The sequence below is a fragment of the Pan paniscus genome, chromosome 1 (assembly GCF_029289425.2).
Source record: "Pan paniscus chromosome 1, NHGRI_mPanPan1-v2.0_pri, whole genome shotgun sequence".
Taxonomy (NCBI): domain Eukaryota; kingdom Metazoa; phylum Chordata; class Mammalia; order Primates; family Hominidae; genus Pan; species Pan paniscus.
Genome location: NC_073249.2, coordinates 202,002,489 through 202,020,806, shown reverse-complemented (window position 1 = coordinate 202,020,806; position 18,318 = coordinate 202,002,489). Strand labels below are relative to the sequence as shown.

General features: G+C 55.8%; 1 protein-coding gene across 1 annotated transcript in view; it reads right to left on the bottom strand.

The window, feature by feature from the left end:
- The window catches only part of RUNX3 (RUNX family transcription factor 3), a 30,615-nt gene extending 14,534 nt beyond the window's left edge, over nt 1–16,081 (bottom strand). The window contains exons 1-3 of the mRNA XM_008963161.6: nt 15,395–16,081; nt 13,382–13,538; nt 5,057–5,161 (exon numbers count right to left, since the gene is read on the bottom strand). Of these exons, the coding sequence (XP_008961409.2) occupies nt 5,057–5,161; nt 13,382–13,538; nt 15,395–15,673 (541 nt within the window). The 5' untranslated portion in view covers nt 15,674–16,081. The remainder of the gene's footprint in view (nt 1–5,056; nt 5,162–13,381; nt 13,539–15,394) is intronic.
- Between the last annotated feature and the right edge of the window lie 2,237 nt (nt 16,082–18,318).

The window sequence follows — 18,318 nt, the reverse complement described above, 5'->3', positions numbered from 1 at the left end:
CAAGAGGCCAACTCAGTGTTCAGCCTCTTGGGAAAAGCAGAGTCGGGCAGGGCCACGGGAACAGCATCGTCTGCTGGGGACAGTGTGGGCTCCAATGACCAGGCCCGTCACCCATCTGAAGCCACTCGGCAGCCTTCTTGGCCGCCTGGTGCGGCTGTGACCCAGACACAGCAGCCACTGTCTGCCCAGCAGCAGGGTGGGGCGCCGGGCCCGAGGCCGGCTCTGCGGCCTGTCAGGAGATTTACACCCGACTCTTAACAGCCTCACGGAATCGCAGGCGGGTGCCGGGCCTGGGGTGGTCTGCTGTGAATCGGCCCCCTGTGAGCAGATGAAAGCCGGGTCGGTGGCTGGGCAGGGAAACGGGCTGGCCGGGGGCCAGCGGGCAGGGAGGCGAGTGGTTCCCTCCCAGGGCTGCAAGTGGGGCTTCCAGCGGCCTGGGGTTGATTAGGAGAACCCGGGAGGTCTGTGGTTAACCCCTTCCCTCCTGCTGGGCAGACTCCGCTAGCCCTGCCCCTAGCGCAGGAGACACTCCTGGGGGTTGTGGGGATCTTGGGAGCCAGGGACCTGGAGCAGCTGCCTCTCCTTAGCCCAGGAAGAAACTACAGAAACTCTAAGGCCTTCAAAGGCCCAACTGTGGGCTCAGGGTCACTTCTCCTGCCCACGCCAAACCCTCGGCAGCCACACTCTGCTGGCTGCTCACTTCAGGCCCCTGCTCAAAGGTCACCTCTTCAGGAGGCCTCCCCGCCCCATCCCTTGTCCCATCCCTTGCACGCTCCACTCCTTCTCCCGGCTTTGTTTTTCTTCATAGGACTTCCTACTACCCGAAATGACATTAATGAATCATTTGCTTATTCATCAACGATTTATGGAGCAGCTGTGAAGGGCTCCTGCCCACATTCTCAGGGTCTAGCTATACCAGGGCCTGGCAAACCAGAGCAAAGAACTCTGCCCTTGTAGAGCATAAACAATAGGGGGCCGGGTGCGGTGGCTCACGCCTGTAGTCCCAGCACTTTGGGAGGCTGAGGTGGGTGGATCACTTGAGGTCAGGAGTTCAAGACTAGCCTGGCCAACATGGTGAAACCCTGTCTCTATTAAAAATACAAAAATTAGCTGGGTGTGGTGGCGTGTGCCTGTAATCCCAGCTACTAGGGAGGCTGAGGCAAGAGAATCTCCTGAACCTGGGAGGCAGAGGTTGCTGTGAGCCGAGAACTTGCCACTGCACTCCAGCCTGGGCAACAGAGCAAGACTCCATCTCAAAAAACAAAACAAAACAAAATGGGAGAAATGAATAACAAATGAAACAAACTGTCGGACTAGATAGCACCTTAGAAGGTGGTAGTGGTAAGTGCTCGGGGTAACCTTAAAGCCAGGAAGGAAAAGGGGGAGAGGTGAGGAAGGCTGTGTGTGTGCCACTTGAAACAGGCGGGCTGCTGAGAAGTGCAGAGGCTTTAGGGTGTGAAGGAGTGTGCCATGCATCTGGGGGTGTCCGGGGAGGAGTGTTCCAGGTAGAAAAAAGAGCAGTGCAAAGGCCCCCGAGGCAGGAGTGTCCCTGGCAAGTTCAAAGACCAGCCAGGATACCAGGGTGGCCAGAGCAGGATGTGGGAGGGAGGGCAGGGGATAACGGGCACAGGCTGGGGGGCGTGAGGGCCTTTCCCCCACCGTGGTCCACGCCAGACTTGCCAGGTGTCGCAGCCCCTCCTGCTGGGATCCTGGACCTGGCTCAGCAACCTGCTTCTTAACCAGCCCCCAGTGACTCTGAGGGACACCAGCACTGAGAACCTCAGAAACCAAGGCCACACAGGCAGGAAGCCACCAAGCCAGCCTTCAAACCCAGCTGGCCACCTGGCTGCAGGCCGGGCACGCTCTGCAGGGCACCAGAGGGGAACGACCCGGCCACAGAACCCACAGCCGGCCTCAGGGATCTACAGATTCCCAGTCCTTGGCTCCCAGGACCAGCCCCTACTCCCACTTCACCCCACAGCGGGCTCAGATTTCAGAGGGTCGGAGGTGGCAAAACAGGAAAAAAGCCGGGAAAGGAAGTCCAGGAGCACAAAAGGCCTGTAACAACCCGTGAAGGTTGTGGGGGCACTTCCTGGGGCCAGGCCCCGGTAAACTCAGTCAACCTTCACAGCGACTCTCCTAGGCAGACACCAATACCATCCATTTGACAGCTGAGCACACTGAGGTGAAAAGGCCCTTCCAAGTGGCCCTCACTTCCCGCAGCCCCCGGGTCGGAGCCCCCAGGGTGTGCTGACAGTCACCTTGGGCAAAAGGTTTTGTGCCCTGGCCTCTATCCTCTCCTGGGGTTGCCCAAGAGATCAGTTACTGGGGACTTTGCACAGGGCCTGACGCAAGGGAGGGGGTTGCTCAGTGACCAGGAGCCGCTGAGCTGGTCCCTTCACTCTTACAGATGGGGACGCTGAGGACCCGAAAGGCCAAGGATTTGTCCAAGGCCAAAGACAAAGGAGTGGGGCTGCAACCCAGGGTATGGGGGGGACCTGATCTCAGGGCCAGGATATGCCAGGGACAGGAGCAGGCAGGTCCTAAGGATGGGGGACCTAGTAGACTGCCCCCCGACTCCATCTCTGCTCTGTTCTGTAAATAAAACCACTGATCCAGCCCCTGCCGGGGCCCAGAGAGGGAGGTCACCTGTCTCAGGTGGTGCAGCAAGCCTGGCTTCTGACGCCGTGGGTCTCCAGGCCCAGCCTCTGTCCCTCCCTCTTGTTGCCTCGTCCTGAGCCACGCCTTTACCTTTCAGCTCACCCCAGAAGGGGCCATCTCAGGTCTGGGAGACCCAGGCAGGGAAGAGCAGGCAGGGGATTCTGCTGGAATCTCCCACAGGCAGGGCTGAGTCTCCATGCTCATCCAGGGGTCCCAGCAGGGCAGAGTGGGCGGCTCTGGGGTGGGCTGGGCTGAGCATGGAGGGCTCTCAGAGGTGCCAACCTTGCCCGGTCCCTTGGATCTTCCCACCAAGCGTCAAGACCCCGTCCCATGCCTCCCTCTTTCTGGAGTGGCTCCCCTCTTTCTGGAGTGGCTTCTGAGTGCCGCATCCCCACCCAGAGCCCAACTGAGGCTCCTGTCCATGCTGACCCTGCCCCTGGAGACGTAGGGCAGGGCTGCCACCACCTTCAATGGAGACTTGATACCTGCACCTCTATTACCAAGGCAGCCACCCAGCTGCTGCCCATGAGAGAGCTCACCATTGACTAATGGTGGTGGTGGGAGTGCAGGAAGGGGGCTGGGTACTGAGGACGACAAAACGCTGCGGACCCAGTGACTCATGGGACCCCTCTGTGCTACGGCCACATGCTGTTCACACGTCGCCCCTGATCTCCAGGTCCGCAGGGTGGGTAGCATCATCACACTTCATGGAGGAGGGAGCTGAGGCCCAGAGAGGTCAGTGACTTGCCCTAGGTCACACTGCAGATAACAGCCCTGGCTAAAGTGACGGATCCCTTGCTAACCCCCACCGCTAAGTGCTTTCTATAGATTAAGCCACTGTTTCCTCGCAATAGCATCATGAGGTAGCTGCTTGTGCGAATATCATTTTTCAGTTCAGGAAACTGAGGCACGGAGATGACTAGCCCAAGGACCCACAGCCAGGAAGGCTGGCTTGGAAACTGCTCTCTACACCATGGTGGTCTATGGCTCATGAGGGCTTCCCAGCCATCACCACCTTGAGACTCCTGGAGTCACTGATCCAGTTCTCAGATGACAAAACTGAGGCCACAAAGAAGACATGACTTGCCTAGGGTCACGAAGCCCAAGGCCAAGGGCATGGGCTGGTCTATGTCTGATCTCAGCAGGAGGGAACCAGCAGGAGTGTGGCCAGGGCAAGTGCTGGCTGGAGCTGACGGTGCAGGCCTGAGGATGCGTGCCGGGGCTCAGGGCTGGCAGAGGTGACCCTGAGAGCCCTGGAGGGAAACTCTTCCAGGGCTGCTGGACTCAGCTCCAAGCCTTTCCTAAGTGGCCAGATGCTGGGATGGGCCCAGGAATTGGATGATGGGGTGTCAGGCCCAGCCGACTCCCAAGAAGGGAGGGGCCAGCCCAGGGCTAGGCCTCCTGCCCCAGGCCTCCTGCCCCAGGCCTGCTCAGCCTAGAATCTTGCCTCTGGGAAGACTGAAGCCTGGGGCGCCTTCCTGCTCCTTGCACAGCATTAGGTCCTATTCAGGTACCCAACTCCCTCAGGCCTGGATTCTCTCCTCACTGGAACTTGGGTGACCCCTCTGGCTCTGCTGTCATGAAGATGCCATTCAATAGCGACTGCAAAAAGGTCTTCTAAACTGCAAAGGGTCACATTTCTGAGAAAGAGAGGGGTGGGCCAACCCTCAGTGCACCAAGCTGAAAATGCCTTGGAGAGGTGGGATGGAGCTCAGGAAGCTGGCTGGCTCTATTTCATTCATTCATTCATTCATTCAGTCAGTCATTCATTCATTCTGTGGACACAGAGCCTCAGCCTACCCTCCCACTTCCCCAGCCTTAATCTGACCTTCAGCAAGCAGAGAGAATTAAACACAAACTCGCTTTGATGGACCAGAACTCCCTGCTCATAGGGTCCGGGTGCCCGGACTCTGGGTGACCTGAGCAAGTCACATGCTAAGATTCAAAGACTCAGTTTCCAAGGAAGAGGCCTGGCCTCACAGCCAGACCAGCCCCTGACTTTTGATCACTCCTGCCCTCCATGCATCCCTCAGCCACCCGCAGAGAAGCTGGGGGCAGAGTAAAGCAAGCCTGGCTCAACCTCCACCCAGAAACACACAAGCACCCCACAAATGCCATATCTGAAAGCTTTCTCCATCCTTTTCCTTTCCTTGACTCCCTCAGTAGTCTCCATGGACAGTCATCTCCACTCCCAGCCTCCTCGCTGGCCTCCCACAGTCTCAGGCTAAGCCCAGAGGGTTTAGGGGTTTGCCAGCAGGCACGCAGTGTGTGGGGGCACAGAGCCAAGGACTGCAACCCCCCGAGGAGGGCTCCATCTGTCTGACCTAGCTGCTGTCCTTCCCGCACTGGACTCTCCTCCCCCGCGCAGGGGCTTAGGGGGCTCGGTGGCACTTACGTCTGGGCTCCCGGGGTCCGTCCACGGTCACCTTGATGGCTCGGTGGTAGGTCGCCACTTGGGTGGGGTTGGTGAACACAGTGATGGTCAGGGTGAAACTCTTCCCTGGGGAGAGTGGGGAATAGAGGCAGGTGGTTGGCACCTGGAGCTTCCACAATACCCTGCTCTCCCACCTGTATCTACCCCTGGAAGCCCCTAACTGTCAAGAAGGGGCACTCTGTCCTCTTTGAACATGGGCAGAAGATAGGGCTCTGGGTGAAGTTCAAGCTCCTGGGCTTGGCATTCAAGGCCCCTGGGGGTCTGACGCCAACTTTGTCACCCCCCCTGCCCCATGCCGTGGCCACCCTGGCTCATGTTCCCCTCTTCTTGGCCTTTCTGCTGTCTCTTCTATTCAGAAACCCACACGATTTTGTGGTGGGGAGCAGGATGGGTATATTCTATTTTCTGAAAGTAATTGGTGATCTTTGTAGAAAAATTCGAGAACATACAAAATATAAATAAAGAAGAAAAGACCCCCCCCCCCCCCCCACGGTTCCACTAGCTGGAGATAGACACCGTTACCATTCGGTGTTTTCCCTTTCAGCTCTTTTTGTATGGGTTTGTATATTTACACAGTCGCAGTGGTACTAAAATACAGATTTTCATACTGTTTTTTTTTCATTTAACCTCACATCAGAAGCACTTTCCCATGTCATTAAAACTCCATAAACTTCGTTTTTAATGGCTGCAAAATATTTCAACTCAAGGAAGCCTCCTCATCTTTTATTTATCTACCTCCTTACTCTCGGGTATTTACATCGTTGCTAATTTCTTATTGATGTGTGCAGCTGGAGCTGAAAAAGGACTGATTTGGGAGCTGCAGACATTTCTTCTGTAGACACAACTGTTATTTCCAGAATGTTCTATTTTTAGATAGACATTTGGCTCCAAAGTCTCCATTCAAAATTCCTGAGAGGGGAAAAAACTTTTAAAATACTTTTTTTTTTTTTTACCATTTAAAATAAAATGAAAGTGACCTTCTGTTTATAAAAATCTTTGTCTGCATCTCTGCTTATCTCCTTAGAAGAGATTCCAAGAAGCGGTGAGTGATTTCACGGCAGCAGAGGGTTGGGACATATTACGGGCGCGGATCCCTCTTGGAGTGAGATGACTCTCCGGAGAGATTTAGTCGTCACCCTCGCGTGTGAGGCTGCGTCACACCCCAGGGATGTGTCTATCAAGATGGAAGATCTTTTACACGCTCTTGATTTTGTTTGCCTTTTTTTCTATTACTAGTGAGAATGAAACTTTTTATATGATTATTATCCATCATAATCCAACACAAATTATTGCTTCATGTTCTTTTACTTTCCTGTGAAGGTTTTAGTGCCTTTTAAAAATTGCTATATATTAAGCTTGTTAATACTTTCCATGCTGTATTTGTGGCCATCAGTTTCCCCGGGCACAGGCCTGCACATTTTGCCTTCACACGCTGGGTGGTTTTTCATTTTCACTTCTATTTCTCGTTCTTCTATCGTTTTATGTTCAGACGGGTTTCTCCGTGTAGAAAGCAGTTTATGAAGATTTACTTTCAACAGTCTTCTCTCTACTTTCTACAGTGAATTCTCTGATGTGTCTGGGAGTTTGGGGGTCTGGGTAAGAGTCCTCCTCTCACCCTATTCTCTATTACGATCCACAGCCTCATGCTCTATGAGATTGGTGGCCGGGAGCGGGGGAGATTTGCGGATCCCCCAAGCCAGACTTTATCCCCCTATCCCTGCCTCTGGATCCCATGTACAGGCCTGGGAACTCCCTGTGGGTAGGGGCCAATGGTCTCGCACTCTCACCTGTACCCCAGGGCTGGCACAGGATGGTCACGGAGGGAGGCTGCCCAAGCGCATCCCTCTGGTATCCCCCTGACACGCCTCCAAAGTGAGCAGGTAGGTTTCAACAGCCCCACGTTGCAGGTGGGAGATGAAGCTCAGGGTGGAGACCAGTATCTCACAGTTCTCTTTGCATGGCCTGGTACTTGTTAGTCAACTGATCAAGCGAAAATTCTAGCCCCAGAGGCAGGAGAATCCGGAACAAAATTAAACCAGCCAGGCTGCCAGGAGCCATGCCACAGGACCCAAGGCCCTCTGAGACACCAGGGGGAATTTAAAGCTCAAGACCCACTGAGTGTGACTCCAGCTGGGAAATGAGGGGCTTCTCTGGAAGCCTTTTCCTAAGCCAGCCGGCTGAGGCAGGGATAGAAATTCTGACTGCACTTGCCTCCGGAGCCCCAGGTCAGAACAGACCTGGTCTCCCACTCTCAGGTCATAGGGGCCACTTTGTATGATTTCTGGAAGCAGAAGTGCAGATGGTCTAGGGAAGTGCCAGGCAGATGCCTCGGGCTCCCTGCCCGACCCCTCCTACTGCCTTTCCTCACTCTGAGGTCATTTCTCTCCTGGACCTCTTTCTCCTCCAACCAGCCCAGCACTCTCCTGGGGTCCCTGAGCCTCTGACCCTGCCAGCATTGTCCAGCACCTTCTTGGTTATGACGGGGAGTTTAGGCAGACAGCCCAGAGCCCTAGGGGCCAGACTGGAGACATGGAGGACTAATGGGCCCCAGTGCCCTGCCACAGGGCCCCGGGCCCACAGCAGCATTTGAAAGTTTACTAAAACGCTCCTTCAGGTTGCCCACCTTCAGTCAGGCCTTCCCTGGTCACTTTATCTGAAGTAGGCATTTTTAATTTTAATTAATTTTTTTGAGACAAGGTCTTGCTCTGTCACCCAGGTTGGAGTGCAGTGGCATGATCATAGCTCACTGCAGCCTGGACCTCCCGGGCTCAAGTGATCCTCCTGTCTCAGCCTCCTGAGTAGCTGGGACAACAGGTGAGCGCCACCATGCCCGGCTATTTTTTTTCCCTTCCTTCTTTTCCTTCCCTCCCTTCCTTCCTTCCTTCCTTTCCTTTCTTTTCTTTCTTTCCTTTCTTTCTTTCTTTTTTTTTTTCAAGCTTTTACTATGTGCCCAGGCTGGTCTTGAACTCCTGGGCTCAAGTGATCCTCCTGCCTTGGCCTCCCAAAGTGTTGGGATTACAGTCGTAAACCACTACACCTGGAAGGCATTTTTAACTTGGCTCCATAGAGTTGAATGAGCCTGAGAACTAGGGTAGGAAAAAATTACAATTGTATTGTCCCTAACCTCTAACTGAAATTTAGCATCACTCTCAAGTACGAGCGTAGGCAACAAACCACAGAGGTATTATCAGCCGTACCTGTGACCTTGTCACCAACAGACGTCACAGATACTTACATATCACATTACAGTTGCTGCAGATTGCTCTAAATATCTTTTATGCTCATCACAACTTCAAAACCATGGTTGTCATTAGGCCCAATGCTAGATCTTATTTAATACATTGAATAAAGCAGCACATTTACCACAATTTTTAAAGTATTTTGCTATGTTTTAATAGAAATGTTTCTATTGTAATACTTTGTATTTGATTTTATACCTTAAAAATATCATTGTTCTGAGAAAGGTGTGCGGGCTTCACCAGATATCAGAGGGGCCCACAGGGCAAAAAAAAAAAAAAAGCGCTAAGCAGCTCAACCTGAAGTATCACAGGCCCTACCACTCCCTTTCTCTATTCCCTGCACCTACTGGAATTTTCTCACAATGCATAGGCTTTTAATAATCCATCTACTCATTTTGTCTCCTTCTACTAGATTATAACCTCCCCAGGGGCCCAAGTTTTTGTCTTGTTCATGCAGTGTCTCCAGCCCCTAGGACGGCATCCGGCACATAGTAGGTGCTCAACAACATTTGTTAAATAAATTAAGGGCAGAGATAATGGCTCCCATTTTGCACACAGGTACTAACGTCCCGCTCCTGAGAAGTGAGAAGCCCCCACCCATACCAGGTAGCAAACCACATGCCACCCCTGAGGTCACCAGCACTCCTCGGCCGCTTCCACCAGCTTCCAAGCCTGTCACCACCCCTCCCAGGTACAAAGGAGAGGAGTGTGGGACCTAAGAGGAGGAGTGAGAGGGAGGGGCAGGAGTCCTGGACCTCGGGAGACAGGGAGCCTGGGGAGCAGGGGTGGGAGAAAGCTGTCTCCCTGAGTGCCCCTCAGCTACCCCGGACCTGCCCAGCTCTCTCTCTGCCTGGCAGCGGCAAACCCATCCATCCCTCTCTCTCAGCCTCTAGATATAACTCCGTGCAGGAGTCCCAGGCAAACCTGCAATCCATCAGGAGCCCAGGAAGTGTAAACCCAGGCTCTCTGAGGGCTGGCCCTGGTTGCAGGGGAGAAGTCTCGGTCTGGGAAATGGGTTTCCTTTAGGGCTCCAGAAACTCCTCCAGGACCCATCATCAACCAGCCGGGGTGGCAGCAGGGCCTCAGGCAAGTCCTTGAGCCTCTCTGCCTGGGTTCCTATGTGTATAAGGTCCCCACCCCACCCACAGGAGCTGCATGGGCGGGGGGAGGGGATGTGTCTCAGTCTCAGGGGACCTCGGGGTTTTCTCAACTTCAGCCAAGAAGCCATTCATCTCTCCCCCAACCAGCGGTTCCCCTCAGCCTGCACCGGCACACTGCACCCCGAATCTCTGTCGACACACAGTTGCTTTTTAACCAGTTGATCACAGCTCGAGAGCTCATGTGCTTTTCATTTTCACTTAGGCCAGTGGCCGCCTGCTAGAGGGGCATTTTTGGGATTTGTGGTGGCGTGTGGTCAACATAGTGTTGGGGTGGCACTGCCAGCGTTAGGGGTGGGGTGCGTGTATGTGGTGGGGGATGCCAGCACCCAACGCTGCCCAGGGTGGTGAAGATTCATTCTTCCTGGGAGGGAAAAACTTGCTTATAAAAGTTCTCTGGCTGGTCGCGGTGGCTCATGCCTGTAATCCCAACACTTTGAGAGGCTGAGGCAGGAGGATCGCTTGAGTCCAGGAGTTCAAGACCAGCCTGAGCAACACAGTGAACAACACCCCCATCTCTACAACAAATAATTTTTAAAAATCAGCTCAGCATGGTGGCGCATGCCTATAGTCCCAGCTATTGAGGTGGGAGGACTGCTTGAGACCAGGAGGTTGAGGCTGCAGTGATCGCACCACTGCACCCTGGCCTGGGCGACAGAGCGAGACCTTGTCCCAAAAAAAAGTAAAAGAAAAAAAAATTATCTGAGTCATGAACCTAACTCAGTTTTACATAAAACAAGGGTTTTTTTGTACTTTTAATATCTACTGAATTTTCCAGAAGGAAAGACAGTTCTTTTTTTTTTTTTTTAATTTTGTTCAGCGCTTTGCCAACAGTTGTTGACAACTTCAGAAAGTCATGGTATTGGCAGCAAGGCCAGGTTCAGATTGAGCCCTGCCACCCTGCCTGTTCCCTCTGCTGTGGGCTTCTGCATGGAGGGCATTCGTCCACCTCATGGAGTCCTGTGGCCCCAACGTTTACATATTCAAATCAGTGTTTTATTATAAATTACTTTCCCTTTTTTTCTCCATCATAGCTATGGAATAACATAGTTTGCAACTGCATGTAAATAGGTAGGTTTCATTATTTATACATTTCAACGTAGAATAGTAAGGCTTGATATAAAATATGTATTGTAAGAAAGGCTCCTCATGTCTGGCAGGGCAGGGACCTCAGCCCTAATCACTGCAGGAGACAGCAATGACCTGGTTTTCTTCCCTTCCTTTTCTTGGTTCACACCTTCAGCCCTATTGTTAAGAGCTCTGTGGTGTTACTGGGTGCATGTCTTTCATGGAAAGCCATCTTCCTGGAATTCAGACAGAATGTAGAACTAAAAATTGAGGAAACAAGCAGAGGTTTCCATCAGACTTCTTAGTTCTGGCAGAAGTCAAGAGACCCAGGCAAGGGTTCTGGGTCCCAACCCCCAGTCTTAACTCCCAAAGTGTCCCATCTCCTAAAGTGGCCCAGATTGTCACTGTCAACCACTGACTGTTCTCTCAGGTGGGAATTTCCCAGTCAGCAGGATGGGCACCGCAGATGTGTGTCTGCATGCCAGCGGACCCGGCACTCTCCTTCCTCCCTGCCAACCGCCTCCACCTCTCCCACTCAGCAGTTCACACCTTCTGGGTTTCCCCCACCCCCGCCCAAACCACACAGTAATCAGAGAATCAGTGGCTGTCACCGCTCAAAGGGACCTCAAAGTCCTCCTCCAGTCCCAGGCATTTGAAGTAACAAAATCTCTAACATGTATCCAGCTCTCAATATGCGCCAGCTGATACACTTGTGTCAATTTCCCTAACCTTCCCAAAATCTCATGAGGTAGGTACCATTATCATCCCCATCTCACAGATGAGGAAACTGAGGCACAGAGTGGTTAAGTCATTTGCCCAATGTCATCCAGCAAGACATTAGCAGAGCTGGGACTCAAACTCAGGGTGGCTGATACTAGAATGCAGGCTCTCAAAGACCTCGAGCCTCTGAAGGCTGAACGCCTTAGCCACAGTTCCTCAGACATCGGAACTCCTCCTCAGATCACTTCCTGCCTCCCAGGACCACTGAGACTGGTTATGGACCTCTGAGAGGAGATGGATGAGAGAATGGTTTATAAACTCAGCCTCTTGGATCTCCCAGAGCCACAGTCCCAGCCTTGGCCATTCCTGCTACAAGGACAAGCTCCCAACCAACGCTTTGGAAACCCATTTCCCTCCCTGCAGGCCTGGGGAGGGGGGCTCAAGGTCTGTGGGCATGAAAACCCCTAAAAAAATCATTCTCAGTGTGCAGAATGGCCAGACAAGGTCTCGGTAACTCAGAAAATCGTCGTCTCTTCTCTTTCTCTCACTTCCCAGGAGAGAGAGTGGGAAGGGAGAATCAAGTTCCTGATGCCTTGCTGGGCTCCCAGATCGACAGCACCTTCTGCCCGCCTCGCAACAGGCAGCAGCTATAGTGCTCCTGACACATACCTGGGCTAGCAGACCTGGCCACTGCCCCGCAGTCAGCAGAGCTCATCAGCCTTGTCTGCCACCAACCAAGGACCAGTGACTCTCCTCTCAGGGTTGGGATTAAGTCGCAAAGGGTTTGAGAGATTGGGGATGACAAAAGGGACTTGGAGACTAATTAGGAGCAGCAATGAAAGCTTAATTCATAAAAGCAAACATTTTCCATCCATCAACCTGCAACCAGTTAAGGGCACCGTTTGAAAGAAATCTGTGTGTGGGGAAGGGAGCCAACAGGAACAGGAAATGTTTGAAAGAATGTAAACTATTTCAGTTTCATAAAAAGTAACAAGTAAACAGTTATTACATGCAAATAATGTCCTGGTTTTAATTAATGCTGAAAAGTCAAAATATGGCTGACATTTGTATGTATACATCGAACGGCTGGAAAGGAAAAAATGGTGCCCAGATGCCTATTTCAGAGCGGGGCTGGCAGCTCAGAGGGAACTAGAACCTTGAGAAGGTCCTGTTTATTGGTGATGAAAAGCACGGTTCTGCTTCAGCCACTTCAGCCTGCTGTGGAGTTGGGGAGCAGAGGGAACCCAGCTTACTTCTTAACAAAGCTGGAGGCGGGCCTGGTGCTTGGGAAGGGCGACTCCCACTTCAGCCACTTCTCCTAGGCAGGCTGGTCTTAAAGGGCCAGTGGACCCTCAGGCCTCCATTCCACAGGGGCAGGGTTTCCAGGACTTTCCCATCCAGGAGTTAAGTGATGATGGGTTTCAGGTCCCAGAAGCCTCCCATTCAACAGCCCCCCACCCCCGTCCCGCCTTCCTTCTGCTGCTCAAGGTCGGTCAGACAGGCAGGGTGGCACACCCGCCTTGACTCTGGGGCAGGAGATGGCAGCCTTCGAGCTGTGCTTTCCAACATTCAGCTGCGTTAGCTTCCGTTCTAGACCACCTAGGGCTCAAAGGCGCTGGGAAACTGGGTCTGGGAGACCACAGCTGGAGAGACAGCCTCAGAGTGTGGGGGAGATTCTGCCCCCTATGGAGAGAGTGGCTGAGGTGCTTGGGCCCCACAGATCAGGGACTTGTCCTGCAACCGCCTTGCTGAAAGACCTATAAGCTCCCTTTTTGAGCTTGTTAATCCACCATCTCCTGCCAGCATTTTTTGTGAGACCAGGTGTGCTTAACCGGGAAAGAGGGGGTGGCATGAACAGTTTCAGGAGTTGGTAAACCCTAGAAACTGTGAGAAAATTGTGTCTTTTTCTGGCAAGAGACCATAACTTTCCTCACCTCCTCAAAGCGATCTGTAATATCCTACAGGATTACAAATTGCTGTTTTTAGACAGAGCTGCATCTGGAGACCTGTTTTTCGGGATTCTAAGGCCCCTCTTTTAACCTCCTTCCCTGCTGCCCCTGCCGTTGCCAATGCTGAAATGGCGAGGCCTCCCTTCCACTTACCTCGCCCACTGCGGCCCACGAAGCGAAGGTCGTTGAACCTGGCCACCTGGTTCTTCATGACGGCCGAGGCATTGCGCAGCTCAGCGGAGTAGTTCTCGTCATTGCCTGCCATCACAGTCACCACTGTACCATCCGGCACGTCCCCCAATGCCACCACCTGAAGACACGGGGCGGGGGGATGCAGGGGGACAGCTTAGAAAGGAAGAGGGTGACCAGGGAAAGGAGGGGAGGGGCTGGGCTGGGCAGCTCCCCTAGGTCCCAGGCACACTGCGTATTTCTCCAATGCAGGGTGGAGAAGAGGCTTAAAACCAATAAAGACCTTCCCCCAAATATCACGAAAACAAGAAGATGGAATCTCGAGCTTCCACGCCAAAATCCTAGATCAACTGCTTACATATACTGTGTCCCAAGAAATCATCCTTTCAATGAAATCTAAGCCAGAGCTGTGAATCAGCTCAGTCACTATGATGTGGGGTGCAGTTCCCCTGTTGTCTTCGGCTGCAGCGAAAGAGGAATCAACATGCTCCTAGCAACGAAGTCTCCAAATGAGAAAGAGTAACAACAATAATAAAAACAGGGCTGCTACCCCCACTCAATTTATGCAAGAGCTGTTTAGGGCATGAAATTTGGCCCTGAAATGTGGACCAGGCCCAGTTTATTGGCCTCTGCAGAGCCTAAATTCGTTATGCAGAGAAAATGCAGAATGCAAAACTCACTGGTGTTTTGAAAAAGGCCACCAGAAAACCCCTTTAAAGTGAGAGTGGGGCTTTTCATAATGGAAGGATGCACCTGCCGGGAATTGCAGGATGGGGGTGGCGATGTCCCCCTAAACACCATCTCCCCCAAATCCCCCACCCCCAGGAGCACGGAGAGGCGGATGCCTTTTGAAAAAGAATCAGACTTTAAACAGAGTCACAACTATTTAAACGTGGCCGCCGCGTGCAGGGACTGGGGATCCATATGGTAAAGATTTCAAGGAGAAAATGTTTGGGATCTGATTAAAAAGACCAGATTTCCTGTCAACATCCTGTCTTCTTTTAATTTCAAAGACTCCTTTTAAGCTCCAAGTGACAGTAAAACCTCCGATCTGACGATTAAAGTCACACGGGCCTCCCGCCCCTCCCGGCGAGATTTCCCCCACTGGTATTTTAAGATGTCACCCGGGAGACCTCAAAAAGCCACTCTTCCTTTTTTTCCCATTTAGAGTCGTCTTAATGGGAGCAGGGACGGCCTCAGCTTCCAGCCACCTCGGGCAGCACCACCCCCAGCCGCCGGCCCTTCCTGCCCTGCCCTTTTCTCACGGCAGCTGTGAGAGGTTTAGGGGAAAACCGAGGCGTTTTCGTTTCATCTCGCTGCCCCCTTAAAAAAATGAAAATGAAACAGTCGCCTACTCCCTGGCATAAAGAAAAAGGTCCTCTAAATGGCTGGGGGCTGCCAGGGTTAGGGGTCCCCCAATCTCAACTCGCCATTCGGGACGCATAGTATCCCCGAGCAAACGTCTGGAGAGCAGTGCCCCGATCCCGGCCTAGCGCCGTCCGGTAAAATTTTGGAAGCCCGAGGGTGTGAGCAGGAAGCTTTTGCGAAGCGGCGCGGGAGGAGGGGTGCTGGAGGCGGAGGGTAGGCCCTTTCACCGTTCGCACCCCACCCGCGGTGTCCTTGCCCCTGTCCCGGGATCCTCTTCTCCGTTACCCGCAGGGCTGTATCTGAGCGATTGGGGTTAGGGGGGCGCAAAACCCCATCCGCCCATTTCCGCACCAACGTCTCTACGCAAGGCGCCCCAAAACCCAGGTGGAGAGGGGCAACCCCGTTAAAAGTCATTCCTGCAGGGCGCATCCAAAACGGAACGCCGAGGTCCCGGAGCCGAGCGCGCAGCGAGACTGAACCGGGTGCCCGGGTGTCGCCGCGGCGTCTCGGGCACCTCCCATCCCCACTGCTCCCGAGGCTGTGGCTCCCGCAGCTCAGACGCCCGGAGCCCCAGGGCCGGCGCCCTCCCGCCCCGGGTCCCGCACTCACCTTGAAGGCGACGGGCAGCGTCTTGTTGCAGCGCCAGTGCGAGGGCAGCACGGAGCAGAGGAAGTTGGGGCTGTCGGTGCGCACAAGCTCGCCTGCGTGGTCCGCCAGCACGTCCACCATCGAGCGCACCTCGGGCCGGGCGCGCCCTCCGGGCCCCACGGCCGCCTGCGCGCTCAGCGCGCCGCTGTTCTCGCCCATCTTGCCGCCGCCGCCGCAGGGGAAGGCCGGGGAGGGAGGTGTGAAGCGGCGGCTGGTGCTTGGGTCTACGGGAATACGCATAACAGCGGCCGTCAGGGCGCCGGGCGGGCGGAGACGGCGCGGCTTCCCCCGGGGGCGGCCGGCGCGGGCGCCTCCTCGGCCGCCGCTGCCGCGAGAAGCGGGAAAGCAGAAGCGGCGGGGCCCGGGCCTCAGGGCGCAGGGGGCGGCGCCCGGCCACTACTCGCCAGGGCCCGCCCGCTGCGAGGCCTCGCTGGCCCGACGGCCGCCCGCAGCCTGCCCGGCTAGTCCCGCATTCTCGGCGCGCGGCCCCGCGTGCGGCCGCCCCTCGTGGCTGTCCCGGCTGCCTGGGCCGCGGCGGGGCCCGCGCGGGGCTGTGCCGCTGCCGCCGCCTCCCACCCCGAAGCTCGCCCGCGGCCGCCCCGACTCCGCGGCCGCAGCCCCAGAACAAATCCTCTAGAATCAAGTGGCGGGGCCGCGGCCGCCCGCGCGGGGTTAGTACCCCCGGGGCCCGCGGGGCGGGGCTGGCGGAGCGACGCGTCGCACAGCCAATCGGCGGAGCCCCCATCGCGGGCACCTCGGTGGCGTTCGCGGGGAGGAACGGGGCCTGCCGGAGGCCGCCCAACGGGGAGGGGCGGAAGGCGCCACCCCGCGGAGGAGGCCCCAGTGCCACAGCCCAGGGCCCCCGAGAGCTCTGGGAGCCCGGGGCAGATGCTAGAAATTTGCTTAGAACGTCCGGGTCCCACGGAAGGCGCCCTTGCCGCCCTCTCTCGGGTCGTAGCTCCCTGACGCTGGGGCGCAACCCCTTCGCTCCTCCTACCTGCTGGCCGCGGCCGGGCTTCCCCAGCTCTTGCTGCTTCGGGCCTGCGACTTCTGCAACCCCGGACTGGGGGCCGCGGGGTCTCAAGGCCGGTGACGCCGCACTGGGAGCCGCCCCAAAGAGGTTACTCACCTCCCTCGTCCCACACATTATTCTGACCCAAGAGCCTCCACCCCACACGGGATTTTGCGTGTCGTCCACGCCCGGCCGGCGGCCTTTGCTGCTCCCAGCCCTGCGCGGCTTTGGTCCCAGCCTCGGTGGCCCCTGTGCCAAACCGGGGACAGGCGGAAGGGAGTCTCCTAGGGACCCTAAGTAGCCTGGGGCCAACAACCCCTTTCCTCTCTGCTCTCCCCTCAAAACAAGTTTCAGGATCTTGCAGGCCTCGCGGCGTCGTTCTTCGTTGTGGCGGCCTGTGGCTCTTTGAAAAACACGACGAGGCCTGCAAAATGCGTTTTTCTTTTTTTCCTTTACGCATGTAACCACGGTCCTGCATCGTGAAACGGTACGCGCGTCGGTGGCAAAAGAAAAACAGCAGTGGCTGCAAAGCTAAGGGCCCTCGCTTTCAGAGGAGAGAATTTTCTTTCTCCATGCGGGTGGAAAGTGGCCTCTGCAGGTCCAACCCCACTTCTTCTTGGGCCCGTGCGCTCCGGCTGCGCCGCAGGGACCGCGGACGGCTTCGCCAAGGCACTGCCTGCCCGCCCGGCTCCGGGTCCCCGCTCCCACTCCCAGCCGCGTGGCCCAACCTCTCCTGGGCTTCACTGCAAATCACCCCTTCCTCTCCCGCCTCCTAAGTCTGTCGAGCAGGCCTAGGGGCCGGCTACAGTTGGGAGGGCAACGGGAAAGATCAAGCCACAATCATTCCGAATTATCGCCCCAGACACCTCCCTAGACTCTGGGGAACGAACGCGTGCTGAGCCTCCCCGCCGCTTTGGAGACGGGGCTAGATTTTCGTTGCCCCCGGCTCTCGACAGGTGCAAAACAATGAATTCCAAGCCTCGGAAGCAGAGAAGCTTAGGATCCGACGGTGGCCGCAAGATCTCATCATGGATCTGACCCCTGCTCAGCGCGCGCCATTTCGTCGTTGCCAAACGAAATCAAGCCCCGCGTGCGCTCCAGGGGCGAAGGACTCTGGCCTCACCCCGACCACCGGGAGAGCTGGCCCCTACCCACCTCGGGACCTCACATCACGCCCTCAGGCCGTGTCGAAAGGAAGGACGGCAAAGGTCCCTTACTGAACCTTTTAAGAGAGCCTGCGCCTGGCAGTTGTCAATTGCGGACCCAGGCCCGCGCGCCCTCGGACGCGCTGGCACGAGCAGCAGAACTAGAGGAAAGCGAGTGATCCAGCCTGGGCGCTCCCACCTCCGGGAACGTCTCCGAGAAGGCGCAGCGCGTCGTGGCCAGGTAGGGCCCTGGCCGGGGGCGGGCAACACGTGCTGCCCTCGAGCAGGTTGCGGGACCATGACCCGCTGTTTCAGGTGGTGGTAAATTCCATTTGTCGAATGGTTTCGGTTTGCACCGTGCCCTTTGCTTGTTCCTCCGCCTGATTTCTCCCTCTCCGCTTACGACGGGTTCACAGACAAGTTTCCAGAGAATGAGGGACTCTTGTGGGCCCTGGCACCTGGCGCAGGGCCCGGCACGGCTCCGGCTCTCCGTAGGGCGCTGGCTCCCCGTGGGCACCAGATCCAAGGGACCAGGGCGGCGGGGGGGGGGGGGGGCGGGTGCAGGCCCTTGGGTCCCCAGACCAAGGTCGCCGGGCCGCCTGGCAGGCACAGTGGCGGGAGCCGCCGCTAGTTGGCGCCCGCGCCCTGCCAGCCGCGGAGGTGCGGGCCCGGCCGGGCTACAGATGCGCGCCAGCTGCGGCCCCGGGTGCAGGCGCGGCGACCGCCCC